The sequence below is a fragment of the Marmota flaviventris genome, chromosome 1 (genome assembly GCF_047511675.1).
Source record: "Marmota flaviventris isolate mMarFla1 chromosome 1, mMarFla1.hap1, whole genome shotgun sequence".
In the NCBI taxonomy this organism is placed as follows: Eukaryota; Metazoa; Chordata; class Mammalia; order Rodentia; family Sciuridae; genus Marmota; species Marmota flaviventris.
In genome coordinates, this window is record NC_092498.1 from 124,004,263 (window position 1) to 124,021,742 (window position 17,480).

The 17,480-nt window shown below is 59.1% G+C and overlaps 1 protein-coding gene across 13 annotated transcripts in view; it reads right to left on the bottom strand.

Annotated features, from left to right (window-relative positions):
- Window positions 1-17,023, bottom strand: part of Fbrsl1 (fibrosin like 1) — a 60,373-nt gene extending 43,350 nt beyond the window's left edge. For 5 of the 13 annotated variants that reach the window (XM_027952035.2, XM_027952033.2, XM_027952029.2 and 2 more), the window contains exons 1-2: window positions 16,624-17,006; window positions 2,696-2,899 (exon numbers count right to left, since the gene is read on the bottom strand). In XM_027952035.2, the coding sequence (XP_027807836.2) occupies window positions 2,696-2,899; window positions 16,624-16,908 (489 nt within the window). In that variant the 5' untranslated portion in view covers window positions 16,909-17,006. Of the gene's footprint in view, window positions 1-216; window positions 1,931-2,695; window positions 2,900-16,623 lie in introns of those variants that run through there. The other 8 variants (XM_027952039.2, XM_027952030.2, XM_071615854.1 and 5 more) reach the window with 4 other exon arrangements.
- Window positions 17,024-17,480: the final 457 nt, after the last annotated feature.

Consider the following 17,480-nt stretch of genomic DNA (forward strand, 5'->3'; position numbering starts at 1 on the left):
ACATCTTGACCAATTCATCACTAGGAATTTCTGCCTGGGGGCAGGGAATGCACACTGGCCGGACAGGGCGGGCCCCATGGGAGCAAGCCTGTGGCTGGCACCCCATCACACACGCCCAGACACACAGAGCACACACAAGCCTACCTGCACACCACACGCACGCACACATGCACATCTCGCACAGCTGCACACGTGATGGAGACTCAGAGATGCAAAGACGGTGTTGGCAATTTAGAGGCACAGGGAGAAAGGCTGAGGGACCAGCAGGCTCCAAGCCCTCAGGAGGCTGTGTGCCTCCTCCCAGGGCACGCACATCACAGAGCAGCACACATGTGGGGGTCACCACGACACCAGGAGGCCTTGACACCAGCAGGGGAGGGTGCGATGAAGTGATGTAAAAGGCCAGGTCTCCTCTCTCCTGCTGCGATGGCCTTGCTTGACCTGATCATGGCATAGCAGGGCTCCTCCTGCCTCTGGCTGAGCCTCCGTTTCCAACAGTAGTCAGCCAGGCCTGTCTGGAAAAGGCCTCAGGCCAGTCCGGCACAGCATCCAGGCCTGCAAGGCCCCACCAGGGCAGCCACAGGGTGACTGGAAAATTCATCCAGGGAGCTACTTGGCATCAGGCTCCAGGGCTCACAGAGGGGGCCTGGCGGGCCACTCCTGGGGCAGAGGACCGGGTCCACCGTGACCTTGGAGGCCGGCAGGGATGGCCCAGAGCCAGGGGTGAAGGCTGGGGCTGACGGGCTGGCACTAGATCCAGCAGGGACCGCCGTGGCTGACAGAGGGGCCCCAGGAGAGGCCGACGGGGTGGGCCTGGTGTCCCCAGCAGTGAAGGACGAGTGGGGACAGGAAGCAAGGGTTGGGGTTTGCAGGGCTGGCTTGGACCGAGAAGTGACCGCAGGGGCCGGCAGGGTTTCTCTGGGCCCATGAGTGGTCGCTGGGGAGGGTGGGGCTGTTCTGGGCCCATGAGTGGCCGCTTCTGTTGGCATGGCTGTCCAGGGCCCAGCAGGGAAGGTTTAGGAGGCCCAGTTGGCTCTGCAGATTTGACTAATTGCTGGGGCTGTCTGAGGCCCAGAAGAGACCGCCGGGGGCGGTCAGGCTGGCCCAGGAGGGACCTTCGGGGCTGGCTGCGCTGACATGGGGCTAGGAGTGCCCGCCGGGGGCAGCAGCACCGACATGAGAGGGAGCTGCTGGGCCGGCGGCGTGGGATGAGGAGTGAGCGTGGGGGCTGGCACCGCTGGCACTGGGCTAGTGGGGACCGAAGAGGCCGGCGGCACTGTCCTGAGGCAGCCCTATGGGGCTGGCCATGGAGACATGGGGTGGACCATGACCGCAGAGGCCGGCAGCAGTGCCGGTTCAGCAGGGACCACAGGGGTCGACAGAGGTGACAAGGGTTCAGCAGGGCTTGCCGGGGCCGGCAGAGGTGACATGGGGTCAATAGGGTCCGCCGTGGCAAGCAACGGTGCCACGGGGCCAGGGGAGACCGCAATGGCCGACAGCGGTGCCATGGGACCAGGAGGGACCGCAGGCGCCGGCAGCGTTGCCTGGGGCCTGGCAGTGCCCAATGAGGCCTGTAGGGCTGAGCCAGGCGTGACCGCTGGGACTGGCAGAGCTGATCTGGGGCTGGAAGCAGCCGCTGAGGTTGGCGGTGCTGACCGGGGCCCAGAAGTGACCGCCGGGGCTGGGAGGGCTGTCTCAGGCCCAGAAGTGACCGCTGGGGCCAGCTGCGCTGGCCTGAGGGTGGCCGCTGGGGTGGGCAGGGCTGCCCAGGGTCCGGGGATGCCCGACGGGGCTGGCAGCGCTGACACGGGGCTGGGGGGGGCCCCTGGGGCTGGTCGGGCTGGCTGGGCTGGAGCTGCTGCTGGTGCTGGGCCGGGCCGTTCTGGTGCCAGGGGTTAGCTGGGAGCGGCCCCCCTTCTGGGGAGCACACCTGCATGGAAGAAAGAGCACGTGTCCACCTGGGCAGGTGTGCCTGCAGACCCCCCCATCCAGCCCAGGCCCCTGAGGCATGCTGTTCTCTCTCCAGAGCCCAACTCCCAAAGGAACTCAGGCGGAGCCCAAAACACTGAGAAGGCGCAGACCCAGGGACCCCGGGAGGGTGCAACTGCAGCTGAGCCAGGACCGAGGGCAGACCCAGCCAGCATCCACCTGCTTTGACAGGCCCTTCCCCAGCCAGGCAGGAAGGCCTGGGGGGTGGTGGCCCAGTCTCCTGGTCATTCCTCCACCTAGACCACCTGCCACAGTCCTGTGGCTGAGCACTCCCTGCCCCCATGCCACAGTCTGGCAGATGGTGCTACCTGTGCAGAACACTCAGCACTAAGCCTGGTCCCCATATTCGTTACAGACACGCTGGACACCCCTGGATACCCGTAGTCGGCGGAACCTGACAGACGCAGCGGGAAACGGGGCCGGCCTATCAGCTTGGCACTGTCATCCACCCGGCCAGCACACACCCTCCCCACGGCCTCTCAGCAGCAGAGGCCTGGGCAAGTCCCTGCACCTCCATGAACCAGGAGCCCAGCTCCTTTCTCTCTGCCAGTGCCCCTCCACATGTGCCCCACACCCTGAGCCCAACAACGATGGAGTGCGTTGCCAGGCATGCCCAGGTGCCGACGGGTGGTGTCCAGGTGCTGGTGTGGCCTGGGGACAGACCTGGCTGCAGAGTTCCTGAGGTAGGGAGGGACCAGGTATTCACCTGCTTAGAGGGTTGCAAGGGGACCTTCCTGGCCCCTCCTTCACAGCTGGGCTCCAAGTCCTGCCCAGGGCTGTCCGCCTCCAGGGGTTGTCTGTTCTCACTGGGCTCTGCAGATGGACAGGTTTCTGAGTCCCGGGGCTTTTTGAAGAGGCGACGTTGTTCCCATTTCTCCTTCCGCTCCTGTGGCTTCAGGGCCATATCCTTCTGCAGGGAGAGGAAGGGAAAACCTGTCAATTGGTTGGAAATTCCCACGGGGCCATGTCACTGAGGCCTAGGCCCCTGGCTTTTGACAGTACATACCTGGAAGTAGTACCCCTTGAGTAGGTGCCCAGGCTGGGGTCACACCTCAGGGAGGGAGCCTCCATCTTGAAGAGGCCACGTCTGAGGGAGATGGCCGTGTAGTACCCCATGACTCGGGGGTGGCTGTGCAAGTTCCCCAGGTCCCAGCAATGGGACACAGGCCAAACTCTAGCCTAGAGTACAAGATGGGGCACTGCCTTCCTTCCGGGCTGCCCTTCAGAGGCCGCTGAGACCAGAGGTGCCTAACACCACACAGCAGCCTTCCCAGTCACACTCCACAGGAGGTGCTCCCCAGGTGACACCCAGGCCCCACAGCAAACACCCCCAGGTGACACTGTGTAGCTGTGATCTGGATGGAGACCCTAGCCGCCGTCACCCTTTGGGTTGCAGGACCCAGGAGTTGCTAGGTGCCTCATAAGCAGCTATCTGGAAATCTCCTGAGTCCCAGCTGGTCTGTACCTTGTGCAGCCCCGAGTCTGCGCCACCCTGCCCTGCTACAGCACTGGTACTTCTGGCTCGGGGTGCCAGCTTCCACACTGGGTACCCAGCAGCGATCAGCACCTCATGCTAGCCTGCAGCCAGGCATGCAGGGGAAGCGGAGATGCACATGCAGTGTAAGCTGCAGGAGGCAGCAGCCAGGGAGTACAGCCCACAGAGGGACAGACCCCTCCCAGAGGAGGAGTGGACACAGAGCCAGGAGGGCATGCAGCAGGGCTGGCAGGCTTTTCAAGGCTGAGCTTCCTGCCCAGCCTGATTTCCCAGGACAGCCACAGCCAGTGCCAGGTGGGAGGACCTGCTGCTGCACAACAGCACTTCCTACAGTATGCCCTAAAACCCCCAGGGCACCCGAGTGCCATCCTGCCCGCATGGCTCTGGGATCTGACACATGGGCCTGGTCTATGTGTCTGCTCTCTCCAGACCACACATGGCCACAGGGCTTTGCTGTCACTGCCTGCTCCCAGCTGGGTCTGGTGAGGGCTGCCTGTGCTTGGGGACTGAGATTCACAGACAATCCCCTGCGCACCTTGTGTATGATCAAAAACCTGAGCAAATCCAGGGGCCAACTCCTGCCAAACTGAAGGCACTGCAAAACACCTGCTCCAAGGACCCTGCCAGGCCGGGACTGGTTTCCAAACAAGCCGCAAGACAGGAGTGAGCAGATGGGAAATCAGCGGGGAGCCATGTGGGTGCAGGACACCCCAGGCCCTGCCATCTTTCCAGCCACCCCACTTGTTCACATGTGGCTGCAAAGATGAACTTGCCAACCACAAAAGGTCTGAATTAGCCACATTTTCCTGTGAACCTGGTTTGGCATTTCTTTGTTTTGAAAAAAAAAAGACTGCTACTGGCTCCTTTGCCCATTTCCACTGGTCCTGGGTCTGACCTCATTCCTGTTTTATACTGACCTCCCCCCTCGGTTCAGGCACATTCAGAGGACAATAGTCCACCCCAGGTCCTTGCCCCTGGACAAGAGAGACTCCAGATGTCCCTGTGCCCACAGGACTCAGTCACGCTCACCTGAGAGAACAGAGATGAACCCCAAGTGGCACTTGTGGGGACATTCCCAGCCTCAGTTCTGAGGCTCTTCTGGTGCAACTGTGAGCAAAGGTGATCCTTTGCCCTATGCACTCACAGGGCATGACAAACGCCCAAACTTGGACAGGTAGCGTTGCTGTCCAGCTGGCTGTTTAGGGCATGAATCTGGCTGGTTTTGGAGTCCCCACAGCAATGCCACCACACTAGTATCTGTCTCCAAGAACCCTGACTACAGGCTGCCCCAGGGCAGGAGCCCTTGCTAGCCCACCACACACCTGGGCCACCAGGAGCACAGATCCCCTGGGGCTGCGGCCGCCCACAGCAGTGACTCCATATTGACCCTGCAGGGTTGGTGCTACAGCTACCATCCAGGGCCAAGGCAGACAGCAGCAAGCCACCCACAGCCCCCTGCCTTCCCCCCAGGGCCTAAGGGATGGCAGACCCTGAGCTAGGAGTCCTACCCCCAGCGGTATCTGAGCGATTCCAGGAGGGCATGGGTTGCTACACAGGGCTCCAGGGTTCCGTGGGAGGACCTGGAGGGCTCACGAGAGGTCTGGAGGTCTGGAGCCTCCGTCATGGTGGCAGGTTGGACTTGTGTAAAGGGCTCCACTAAGCACTCCACGCACAGCTCCACTAGCTCTGATCACCCCAGCAACAGACGAGGACCCCTTGGCAAGGAGATGCCTTCATGACAGTCTGGGATCTGCATCTTAGGCACCACCTGCCACTTAGCCCAACCCTGGGGGACACTAGCTCCTACTATCCCTAAAGTGTCAAGAGGCTGCAGCTGCTACAGGGTCTCAGGCTACTGTTCGGACTGCAAGGAGCCTCTGCAGGGCCTGCACCCCTATAGTTGTGCCTGTGGCACCTACCTGGGTTAGCATGAGCCCCCTGCACTCAAGCCCACAAAAACAGGACCCTGATGAGGCAACAGGGCCAGGACCCCAACCTCTCTGCTCCTTTCTCCAAGAGGAGCACTGGGCTGGGTGCACCCTATCATGAGTTGTCAATTAGATTTTCCTGTAGTGATTTTACATGACTGTTTTTTTAGTTCCCCTAAATGTTATTATTATGCAGGTACAATAAAATTTCTAATTGCACTCCAGTAAACCAACCGTGGAGAGAGAAGTAATTATAACTCAGCAGACAGACCCACTTCCCTCCACAGGGCGAGGTTGCTTATTACTAGTGTGCCCCTGGCAGCTCACCCACCTACTCCAGCCAGCAGGCACCCACTTGCTCCTGGAAGCACATGGGGCCTCCCCCTTGGTTGGAAGGAAGGCCTGGCCATGAGGAAGGCCCATCTGAGACCCAGCTTCCAGCCCCACCTGACCACCATATCGCCCTAGAAGGACTGCGCCTGAGACCGAGTGGCTGCACAGAGGCCACAGCCAGGAGGCAGGGACCTTGCTCCAAGACCTCAGGCCTTTGCCTCTGACACTTGCATGGAGTCTGGGTGGGAACAGCCCTCCCCACCTAGCCCTCACCTGGCCCGGCTATAAGCTGGGCACCCGCAGCTCACTTCCCCTATCTGACTACCCATTTTAAGCTGCAGCGTCCACACATTCCTTCCTATCTTACATGTTCTCTAGTCTCTGAGCTGTAGCTGGCCCCAACCCAAGGTCTCCACTGCCCAGCATGAAAGCCCTGAGAGTAGCCCCCACCACCCTGGCAGGGGATTGTGTCTAATTGTCCCTCTAGCTAAGAAGGTGGGAGCAAAGCTCTTCTACCAGGACGGCGCTCCCTCTCCTCAGATCACATTCCCCCAGTGGGCAATGCTCTCTCGTGTCCCGCCAGGTACATCCAGCATCACTCAACTCAGCTGCCTCAATTTCCCCTCCTGTTGGCCCTGTGTCACATGTACCCAGGGGAATGTCCCCACAGGCTTCACTGACCCCCTTGCCTGCTCCAGAAGCCTCTGGATCATGCCTGGCTGCACTTCCCGTCTACCCACCCTAAGACCACCTGCTGGCCCACGGCCTTTGGCACCTGCAGGCTCTCTGGAGCTGGCCAAGGCTCCTGAGTGCCCAATGGATAGTGTGGGCTGCCATGTGGAGCAGGAGGCAGGGCTGGCTGCACTGCCACTGACTAGTGTGTAGGAGGGGTGCAGGGCTAGGGCCCCCAGAGGCCCAGTCTGGAGCAGCCATTCCTACAGCATGTCCTGGGCAAACTGCTTTGAGACCCTGCTGCATAGCACCCACCAGGGCTCTATGGAACAGGATTTGTCTCTTTAAACCTCTGTCCAGCCCCTGCACTGTGCCTGGTGCTGTTTGGGCAAAGAGGTCACTCAGAGACAAAGAAAATCCCACCATGTGCCCAGACAAGGAACAGATGGCAACAGGCACTGGATAGGGCAACAGTGCTGCCCGGGGAGAAGCCAGGGCCATAGGTGGGCGAGAAGAAGAGACAGCAATGGGGGCTGGAATGAGGACCAGGCAGGGTGGACCAAGGACCCCCTGCCTGGAGTCTACATCAAGCCACTGTCCATCTGCTCTGACCCTTTGTTTACTGATGACCGAGCTCACATTCACACTGCCCCCCTGACAAGTGGTTTTGAGGTCAGCCTCCATGATGCTCCCAGCCCTGCCAACATGGCCTTCTCTCCAGCTCCAATTTGCTACAAGGCCACGGATCACAGTCAGACAGGGCCTGATTCTCGGTCAGGATCCCTCTGGGGGTTCTGAGGGTGAGACCAGGGGGAGGGCCAGCAGTTCATCAGGAAGGAGGTACCAGTGGGCTGTGGGTGGGAGCCAGGCACAGTGCTCTGCAGGGTCCTGTGGGATCTACAAGGGCCCTGGAGATTGGAACTCTTGACAGGTCAGGATGGAGACAAACACAAGCAGGTCACCAAGGGCTCCCAGCCCTGACCCTGGCACATGGCCCACTGTGGTCGCTTTTTAACACAGATGTAGGCCCTATGTATTCTTTGAGCACACAAACTCTTCCACAATTAAACTAGACACAAATGAAACGGTTCAGATTTACACAAGACAAGGAGAAGCATCAGGTGCAGGGGCCCAGGCAGGCAAGGCTCTGCAGAAGGGCTAGACTGCAGGGCCCGACAAGACTACGCAAGTTGAGACCTGAGCGGCTGGGCAGCAGGAAGGGGAGGTGGCCACAGGTCTAGGGCTCTGGGTCAGGGCCAAGCCCCTGCACAGGGCTGATGCCTGCTTCAGCCCACCCGGGGCACTGGGCCTCTCAAGTCCCTCTTATAGTGGACCCTGGCCCCACTCCTCCAGGAGTCAGGGTAAATGGGTCTTTTGGTACCTTTGGTGTGGCCAGTCCTGCTGGCTGCCTTGGGGCAGGGCTGAGCCTGCAAGCCCCTCTGCCACAGCAACACACTCCACTCCCCCAGCCCTGGGCCCTGAGCTACAGGCGGGCACAGGTCTGACTTCTGTCCCACTCTAGGTCTTTCCCAGTCCTAGCACAGCTGTGACTAAGCTGTCACCCAGAGTGGGCCAGCCAGCTTACCCACCAGAGCCTCTTCTGCAGCACAGGGGTGGCTAGAGCCAGCTAGGGTGTCACTGAAATGGCAAGCCTGTGATGTGAAGGGACCAAATGAGCCAGGCTGGGGAGGGAAGGGCCAGTGACCCAGCTTGTGCTGGTCACCATGGCCAGCTGGCATGGATCTGGGCACAAGGTCCAGTGGGACACAGTCAGGGTCTGCCCAGGGGCTGGGGGTTGGCTACAGGAGAAAAGGAGGGCACAGAGGAATGGAGAGTTCCTGAATGTGTCCACTAGACTCTCATCCCAACTCTGGGAGACAGGGGTAGGTGCACTTGACCTCTTTACCCTCCCAACAGATGAGGAACCTAGGGCATAGGAGGGGCAAAGGGTTGCCAACATGCAGTAAGAAAGAGATCTGCATCTGAACCCAGCATCCTGTGGAGCTCATGTTTCTCTCCCTGAGATAGTGTCCTAGGAGCTCAGGGCAAGAGGCCTCCCTGCCCGAGGCAGGCATGCACAGAGCCTAGGAGTCAGGCACAAGCAGGGCCGGGTCATCGGGGCCCTGGAAGCAAGGTGGGTTTTATTCCAGGTTGAGAGGAAGCCCCTGGGGGGTCTGCATCAGGCAGCAGACAGGGTCCGAGAAGCCAAGTTCACCCCCAGCTTTACCCTGGAGAGATGGTCTTATAATCCCCACTAAGACTGGAGGGAAGAGCTAAGCCCCACCCAACACTGGGTGGCCAGGGCTACCTTGGCCTCCACCTGGCCCTGTACACATCAGTCAGTCCCTGCAGTTACTGGACTCCTTTCCTGCCATGGGGATATCTCAACCTAGACCTCGGATGGGATAGGGAGGGACAGACCATGTGGGCACAGATGTGTCCAGCCCAGGGACAGAGTAGGGAGAGGATCCCACAAATGAAGGAGTGCCCAGGCCAGAAAGGAGGTGGCTTCCTGCTCTTAGGGTGCCCCATGCCAGTTCTCAAATCCTGACTACCACTTACCAGCAGAGTAAGCTTGGGAAGCTCTATCCTGGGCCTAATGCCCTTCTGTACAACACAGAACCCTCCTCAGGGGCTGCGGGGGTTGCATGGGAGAGATGAGTAAGCACACTGAGTCCCGGAGCAACACCAACCCCAGGAGGTATTGGCCATGCCCTTCACTACTGACCCCATACTCCTGTTGCCGCTGAGCGTCCCTCTCACTACCAGCACTGCTGCCATTAAGAGAAAGGCTCTGTGGAACAAGGCCAGGCTTGGAGCAGCAGCCAGCCTCAATACACACACACAGCTGCTCTGCCCCTTACAACCATAAGGCCACCGCCAATCTCACAAGAAAATACCTGGCTGGCACAGGCTGAGCAGGTAGCACCTCAACCTCCCAGGGCTGCGTCAATGTATGTGGTTCCATGCCCTGGTCACTGCTTGTGAGAGTCCATAGGACAGCGCCTGTCCCTCCTAAGCCTGACGAAGTTGCTGCAAGTAAGAACTGGAGCTGGGTCTGCCAAGACTTCTGCTCACCAGGCCAGGCTGGCCAGGCCTTCTGCCAGGGGTCTTCAGATACACGTGAGCACACGTGTGCCGTGACTGGGAAGATGCCACGGAACCTCCAGTGCCTGCCTGATCTGCAGAGTTTGCCAGCCCCACCCTGACCTGACATAGCAGCAGAGACTGCAAATCCCACAAGCCTTGCACAGAAACCAGATGAAAAAAGTCCTGGTAAACCAAATAAAGCTGGTACATGGGCTGCTACATTTTCTTGTATAAACTATTTGGGCAGAGCAGGACACCAGAATAATATCCCAGAGTCCCCAAAACTCTGGAGCAGAAGGCACCCTGGGGACAGCCACAGTGCACCACCCAACCTCCAGAACTGCTGTCCCTCCCATCTCCTCCAGAGGTCTCCTCATGGTCAACCCTAACCTGCACTGCCAGGCTTCCGCCCCACGGCCTAGAAAGTTTCCTGCTACAGCCTCTCCTCCCCGCAGTGCCCCCACCTCAGCCAGTGCTCCGACTGGTCCCCGCAAGAGGCACTTTCTCAGACTGAGGGTCCTCATATGACTCCCAGACTCCAGTGACAGCTTCTTTGCTGCCTCTTGACACTCACTAGTACAGGTATTTTCCCCAGGCTGGCACAGGGCTTGGGGTCGGCACACAAAAAGTGCTCAATAAATGCTCAAGTTAGGGAGTGAAGGACAGGTAGGAGCCCTACTCCACTGGCCCATTGGCTGGACCAGACCTGCCTACACACAGCAAGCTGACCTTGGCAACAGAGCAGAGGTGTAGATGTGGGGGCCTGCTGAAGCCTCGTAGATGGCTGCCCCAGGACTGTGTCCTCAGGACATGAGAGAGGCAGGCACTTCTGGTCTCTAAAATGTGGGCAGCAGGACTGGTCCTGCCTATTGGGCAGAGGGCTAAGGATGGGTCTCTGAGCAGGGCAGGCTAGTGACATACCCTTCTGACTTCTCTGGAGTCTTGCAGACCCACCTAGCCAGCCTCCCCCGTGTCACCTGAGGACTTCCTGAGACAGGGGCCTGGGAGCCCATGGGAGAGGAGGTGGGTGGGCATCTCTCCACCATGCGATCCTTGCCAGGCTGAGCAGATCCCCCTCCGCACATGATATGGGCTCAGTCCCCAAAGATCAGAGAGAATGGGGCCTAACAGGCAGGTGGAAACCATCCCTTTGGAAGGGCAGGGAGTAGGGCTCTAGGAGCAAAGCCCATGGGGAAGTTGGAGGGCCAGGGCACTGGGCCCACAGGCCAGGGACCTCGCAGGCCACCAGGTGCCTGCTGCTCCAGTGGAAAATCCTGACCGGAGTCATGCCCTCTATACATCCCTGCCCCAGTTCCTGCCCAGCCCCTAGGTCCCCAAACGACAGTGTGCATGGGAGCATGCAGGGTGGGAGATCCCAGGGCATCCTGAGGCAGCTTGGAGACCCAATGTGTCTTGGCAGGACCTGGGGACATGGAAGAGCATCTGAGACCTGTGGGCTTCTAAGACATTAAGGAGCCAAGGGCACAGGAGGTGAGGTGAGGTCAGGGTGAGACTGCAGAGGGTGAACCCAAAGAGGACAGCCTGGGTCACGAGGACTTGGGTGGGTTGCACTGTTCAAGATCCTGCACCCAGGATATACCCAACTTGGGCCTTGGCAGGTGGGCAGAGCTGGGCCAGGTATCTCTCTTCTGACTGTGGCCCAGTTCACAGGTCCCCTCCTCAAGGGGCCTCCTGACCCTAACAGCCAGGCCAGTCCACCCCATCAGCCACTCTCTCCCCAGCCTGAAGAGCCAGCTCCCGGCCAGGTGTCCCTTGGCCACCTTACACCTACAGCTCCTCCTCAGTCCATGCCAACTAAACAGGACTGCATACAGGGAATCCTGCCCAGAGCCCAGCAGTGGTGATTCCTGTGCCACTTACAAGGTTTCAGAGTAGAGGAAAAGGTGGAAAGTTTTCAGTCCAAACCCAGCAAAGCCGCAGGATAAGTGGCCACAGAATAATCTCACCAGGAGCACTGGGCAGGCCTCCAACTACAGCAGAGCCAGAGCGACTACACCTCATGCCCAGGAACACCGCCCCCCCCCCCCATCCAGCAAAGAACTCCTCCTCAGTGAACGAGGCCCAGACAGGGATGGAGCCTGGCAGAGCATGCACGTGTGATGCCACCTCAGAACCAAGGAACAGGAGAGGCCCACCAAGGGAGGGAAGGGATGCAGAGATGACACAGACAGTGCCACTGACCCACAGCTGCAGAAGTGCTGGCAATTCAGTAAGACAGGAAAACGTGCAGCATGGCAGTGAGAAGAGCAGTCATCACGCCCTGGTAGCCCCAGGAGAATCTACCAGAAACTGCCAGCACTGCTGAGAGCCCGTTGCCTAATGTGCACAAGAATGCCAATGCCTCTTACAGGGACACCAAGATGACAAACGAAACCAAGTTTCCACTCAGAGCAACAGACACTAAACACACAGGACCTCCAGCCCTCAGAGCACCTCTGAAAAGGGCCACTGGCTCACTGCTCCTCCAGCTGCCACGCACACCTGCGGAGTCAATGCTCACACATAGGGAGACCAGTGGGGGGAGGAGAGGCGACATTTGGTGTGTCTCCTGGAGGGGCAGAGCTAGAGGGGCTACCTGCCAGGGGCCAGGTCAGGCAGGAAGAACTCAGGTGGAGCAGGTGGAACTGCTGAGTGACTTGCAGGAACACTTGAGGGGGTAACCTTCCAGGCATGGAGGGCATGGCCAATGCCAAGGTCAGCTGTTACTGTGCACAGTGTGTGGGGGTACCAGGGGAAGCAAGTGTGGCCACAGGAAGGACCTGAAAAAACTTGGATGCACAAACCAAGAAGTGGCAGGCCCAAGAAGCCAGGGGGATGGGGCTGCAGGGAGCAGAACCATAGGAGGAAGAAGTGAGGTCCTTCCCAGCCATAGTGGGTAGGTACAGGCCCCACCCTGTGCAGTGCCCACCATGGCAGCCAAGAAGCTGTGGCTCCCTGTAGGTCGAGAGGCCAGGATGGCTTTGCTTTCACATGCTGTGTCTGTCCACTCCTGGAAGGGACTGGTGTCCATACTGCCCTTGAATAACCCAACAGCATCTGAGGACGGGTTCCAATTCTGTGACTAGAGGTGAAGAACCTCCCCTCTCTGGGCCTGCTTCCCCACCTGCAGAACAGGAAGCAGTCCAGGGGCGCTCCAGGCAGCAGGCTCAGACTGAATGGAAAGCAGCCCTCTGTTCCCCTGAGGCTGAGCCATTTCCACCTACTAGGCATGGTCAGGCACGGGCACATATCTCTCAGCACAAACTCAGCTCCTGGAGGTATAAATGTCAGGGTCCAAGTGCCAGATCTTGCACACAGTTAAGAGCTGGGAGGCCTGTGTCCCACCTCCCCACAAACTGGGTCATACTTCCAGACAGATCCTGATGCCCCCATCCAGTCCACTAGGGGCTCACAGAGAGGCCAACACCTCAACCTCTAAGACACAGCCAAAGAAGGCTGGCTTGGGGTTTTCTGTTTATTTTTTATTTTTTATTCTTAAGTTTTAGGTGGACACAATATCTTTATTTTACATTTATGTGGTGCTGAGGATCGAACCCAGTGCCTCGTGCATGTTAGGCGAGCACTCTACCACTGAGCCACAACCCCAGCCCCTGTAATTTTTTTTTTTTAATGAAATACTGAAACAGGGCCTGGCTGTTCTCAAACTCCTTGCTCAAGTGACCCTCCTACCTCAGTTTCCCCAAGTAGCTGGGACCACAAGTGTGTGACACTTAGATGTGGGTTTCCTCAGAGCTGCTCTGCCAATGGCAGGTCAAGTTGGGCTTTACAGTATGTCTTGTGGATGATCAAAATAACTCGTGATGACAAGAGAAGGTAGTGATGCAAAAACCAGAGACAGGCAGCTGCTGGCCCTATAGCTGGTGTCTCAGCATCCTCCTTCCCACCTCAATCCCTGGAGCAAGGTGCAACCTCCCCCCCCCACCCCCCCCACCCCCCCGTGGATGCACACCTGACTGGCCCATGGGAGGGTGAGGTGCTCTCTGTATTTCTACCTTTTCAGAGCTTGACTTCTGAAGTGGGTGAAGTGATTTGCTGTTTGAAATCAGCAAATTAACAACAATAACAAAAAGATCCTCATGGATGACACATGGAGGCCATTCCAGAAAGTGGTTTCCACCTGGAGCCAGTGGCACAAGTGCCCTCTGGGAGCTGGCCACACCATTAAGGTGCATGGACCAGAGTGCAGGGGCCAAGCATCTCCCTTGATTTGAGAGTGCTGGGCCAGCCCTTAGTAACAGAAAGTGGACACACTGCCTGGGGCAGGAATATGGACTGGCCTACCTCCCTGGAGATGCAGGCACCAGCACAACCTGTTCTGTGGGCCTGAGGTCAGCGCTTACATCTGACACAGTCCTGGATGCTCCTCTCAGCCCCTTACAATCTGCAGGCAGAGAACAGCAACACTGTTCTTGTTACTGACATGGGCCCTTCTGTCACAGTAGTCACAGGGAATGAGAGGGACACCTATCCAAATTGTCTTTGCTTCCTCAGATCTCCCAGCCCCCACTCCCCCCCCCCTGTCAAAGGTGACCCTGACTCAGGTCTGCAGAGCCCCTGCCCTGTCCACTTCCTTTGCATATCTCAGACCTACCACAGGTCTCTGATCCAAGTCTGTGGATTATTAACTGCCACATGTGCTCCTCCGTGCCCTACAGCTGACTGACAACCACCACTGCAACTTTTAGGGAGCACCTGCTGCTCCCACAGACAAAGGCACAGCAGGCAGAGTTTGTTCCCCTTTGCAGGGGCAAGCAAGCATGTGAGGGTAACAGGATGGGGAGCTGCCTGGGCATGGGTGGGGTCCAGAGCAGGGGCTGGTACTGACATCCTCAGGACAAAGGTACTGAAACACTTCTGTTAATAGGCCTACAGCTGTTTGGCTATACCTGGAAGGAATGAGCTACTTCTGGGGTTACATGGGCTTCACTTGATGATCAGTGTCATATCCTGGGGGGAGGGGGGGCAGGCCTGGAGGTGGAACAACTGTGAGCACAGGTAGGTGGCTGTGGTCCTGCTGACCCTGGGCATATAACCAGCAACTCCCTCTCCAAGTGTCCCATGTGGAAAGCTTGCAGAGCAGTGAACCACACACTCCAGACTATGCAGGTTGGGGCAACCAGCTCCCCTTGCTGCATGCCCGAGCATTCCCAACTGTGCAGCAGGGGTAACTGGCAGCCCTTGAGGGTCATTAATGTCTGTAGAGATAGCCTAGCTGAGTGAATGTTAATTTTGAGCCAGTTATCACTATCAATGTGACTATGAATTATCTGAACTTTGGGGAAAACCATTATACTTTAGTAAGAAATGAGGTCAATCAAGACCCTTCTGAATGGACCTAGAGGCTGACTTTCCCAGAAGCCCTGTACTTTTCAAGGCAGGCTCAGAAGGGCAGTGAAAGGCATATAAGACTGACGGAGGTGCTGTGTCTGTGTAGATACCAAGGAGGCAGGCTGGCTCACTGTGACCTAGGGGGGCTGTTTCTAAAACTCACGAACTGCAGCCTGGGGAAGGTGACAGAGAAAAGGTACAGGCAGAGCCGACATAGGCAGAATACTTGTGACCTTAGCACAGCCTGGCTTCCCAAAAAGCAGCTCCTCCTTTACTCCTCCATTGCTATGTGCACAAGGCACTCTCCACATGCTAAACTGTTCTGGGGACCTACATTCTTTAGGATTCATGGGATCAAGTGCAGGTGACACTCAGAGGTAGGGAGAAGGAGGATCACTTCAGATGAGGTCTGATATGACATCTGGGCTGGGCATCAAAGGCACCAAATATCCAGGCAGAGGACAGCAGTGAGGCTGCAAGGCCAGGGCCCTGAAAGGGGCCGATGTGCTGGAGCAAAAGGGAGGCTGTCCAGGCACTGGGGCCTTCAGCCATGGTTGGAATTTTAGTTTTCCCTTCCCAGAAGCAGACAGGTGGGGCAAGAAGGTAGTTCCTTCTGGAGCACGAGGCCACAGTGCAGGAGCTTAGCATAGGATCTGGCTTGGAGGAAGTGCTCAGGAAACTGAGGCAGAGGATCCTGAGTCATCCATTTTCAGCAAGAGCCCCAGTGTGTGCCACCACACCCTACAAAGCATCTTAGCTGAGAATCCTGGACCCAGGACCTACCTCAGGTTCCTTGGGTGTGCATGGCTGTCTGATAGGCAGTGTGGTGAGCACAAGCCATGAGACCCCACTTTGTGCTCACAGGTTCCTCACCTCTGTCCATCTATCTGTCAGGCAGAAAGCAGCAATTCCATCCCAGGAGCACATCCCCTGGCCACCAGCACCTGACCCTGTGGATCCCAGAACCAATGGATCCCAGAGTTGGGATGTAAACCTGGAAAGCACTCCCACTCGGGACCAGCAGTGACCATGCCCCCTTTTCCAAAGCTTGCTTAGCTTCTGAAACTGAGGATCCCAAATCATCAAACCCTGAATCCTGGGGGAGAAAAGAACTGGGCACTGAGATGCCTGGGGACCCAAAGCCCAGCCAACAAGGATCCCCAAACTGCGCCACTGAGTCCACCTAGATGGAAATCTGCATTCCTGGGCCCAGCAGAGGCCCTGGAAGAGTGCAGCTTTGGGGGTGCCCTGAGGGCCTGTTCTAGGCAGACAGCGGATCCCAACCTTTACACCTGTCTTCTGACAGTATCTCATTTCTTGCTCTACTCATCTGGGTTCAGGCAAGAAGGGCAGCATTTGCTCAGCAAACACTGTCCATGATAACTCAGCCAAACGTGCAATATTTTTTACCAATCTATTACCATTGCAGTAAGCAGCCATCACCAAGAGGGGTCTCAGGATTGGCCCTCCCTCTCCCTTCTAAACAGAACCTTGAAGGGGAGGGCAGAACAGGAAGAACCCGAAGTATCCATCTTATCGCTGCCTCCGCAAGCTCACCACTGCCCAGAGGCCCAGCACGCTCGGACACAGTGATAACTTGGCAACAGAAACATAACCGAAACAAGGCCCACGGTGTGACCCGGCCTCCCGGCCGCTCGGATACCCTCGCACGGAACTAGGTCTTCGCGCCTCTGCGGGGCGCGCGGTCCCGGGCCGGCGGCGGGCAGGGCTCCCGTGGTCCCGGCCGGAGCTCACGCGCCCACCTACCTCCAGGGCCTCCAGCGTGCTGAAGCTAGCGATGGCGAAGCCGTCAATGACCTCCTCCTCCTGCGAGCTGGACTCGCGGCGGCGGCGGCGCGGGGGGCGCGCTGCGCGGGGCGCGGGGCGCGGGGGCGGCGCGCCGCGGAGGCCCGCGTTCTCCTTGCCCGGGCTAGGCTCGGGCTCTTCGCCCGACGACGGGCTCTGCGCGCGGGCGTCGCGGGCGGCCTCCCTGCGCCGGCCGCGGTCCCGCTGCGCGCGCGAGCGCCGACTCGGCCGGACCTTGGCCTCCATGGCGGCCCGCGGCGGTGACCTTGGCCCCGCGCCGCCTACTACGCCGTGCAGCCGGGCTGCAAGGATGCCGCGCGGGCTCCGGGCCGGGCCGGGCCGGGCATGCCGGGCGCGGGCGCTCAGCGCCGGACGCCGCGCGGCCTGAGACCCCCGGCCCGGGCCCCGCACATCGGCGGGCGGCCGCGATCAGCGAACCTCGGCCAGGCCCCCGAGGGCGCGCCCCATGGCAGTCGGCGAGCGGCAGCGGGCGACCGGGCGCGGAGGGAGGCAGGGCTCTTGGGCACCAGACTCGTGAGGCGGTGGCGGCAGCGGCAGCGGCGGCGCCCCGAGCGGATAACAACTGACGCACTTCCGCCCGGCTGGATCGCCAGAGGAAGTGGGCCTGCACCAGGAGCCCGCCCGCCTGCCGGGCCCCGCCCAGTTGGCCCCGCCCCCTCGGGGCCCGCTGGGCTCAGCCCCACCCCGCTGGCCGGGCTCGGCTATCAGACCACGCCCCTCGGCGGTCCGCTGCGCCCCACCTCTCCTTTCAGACCCCAGCCCCGCTCTGCTCAACCCCGCCCCGTCGGGCCCCGCCC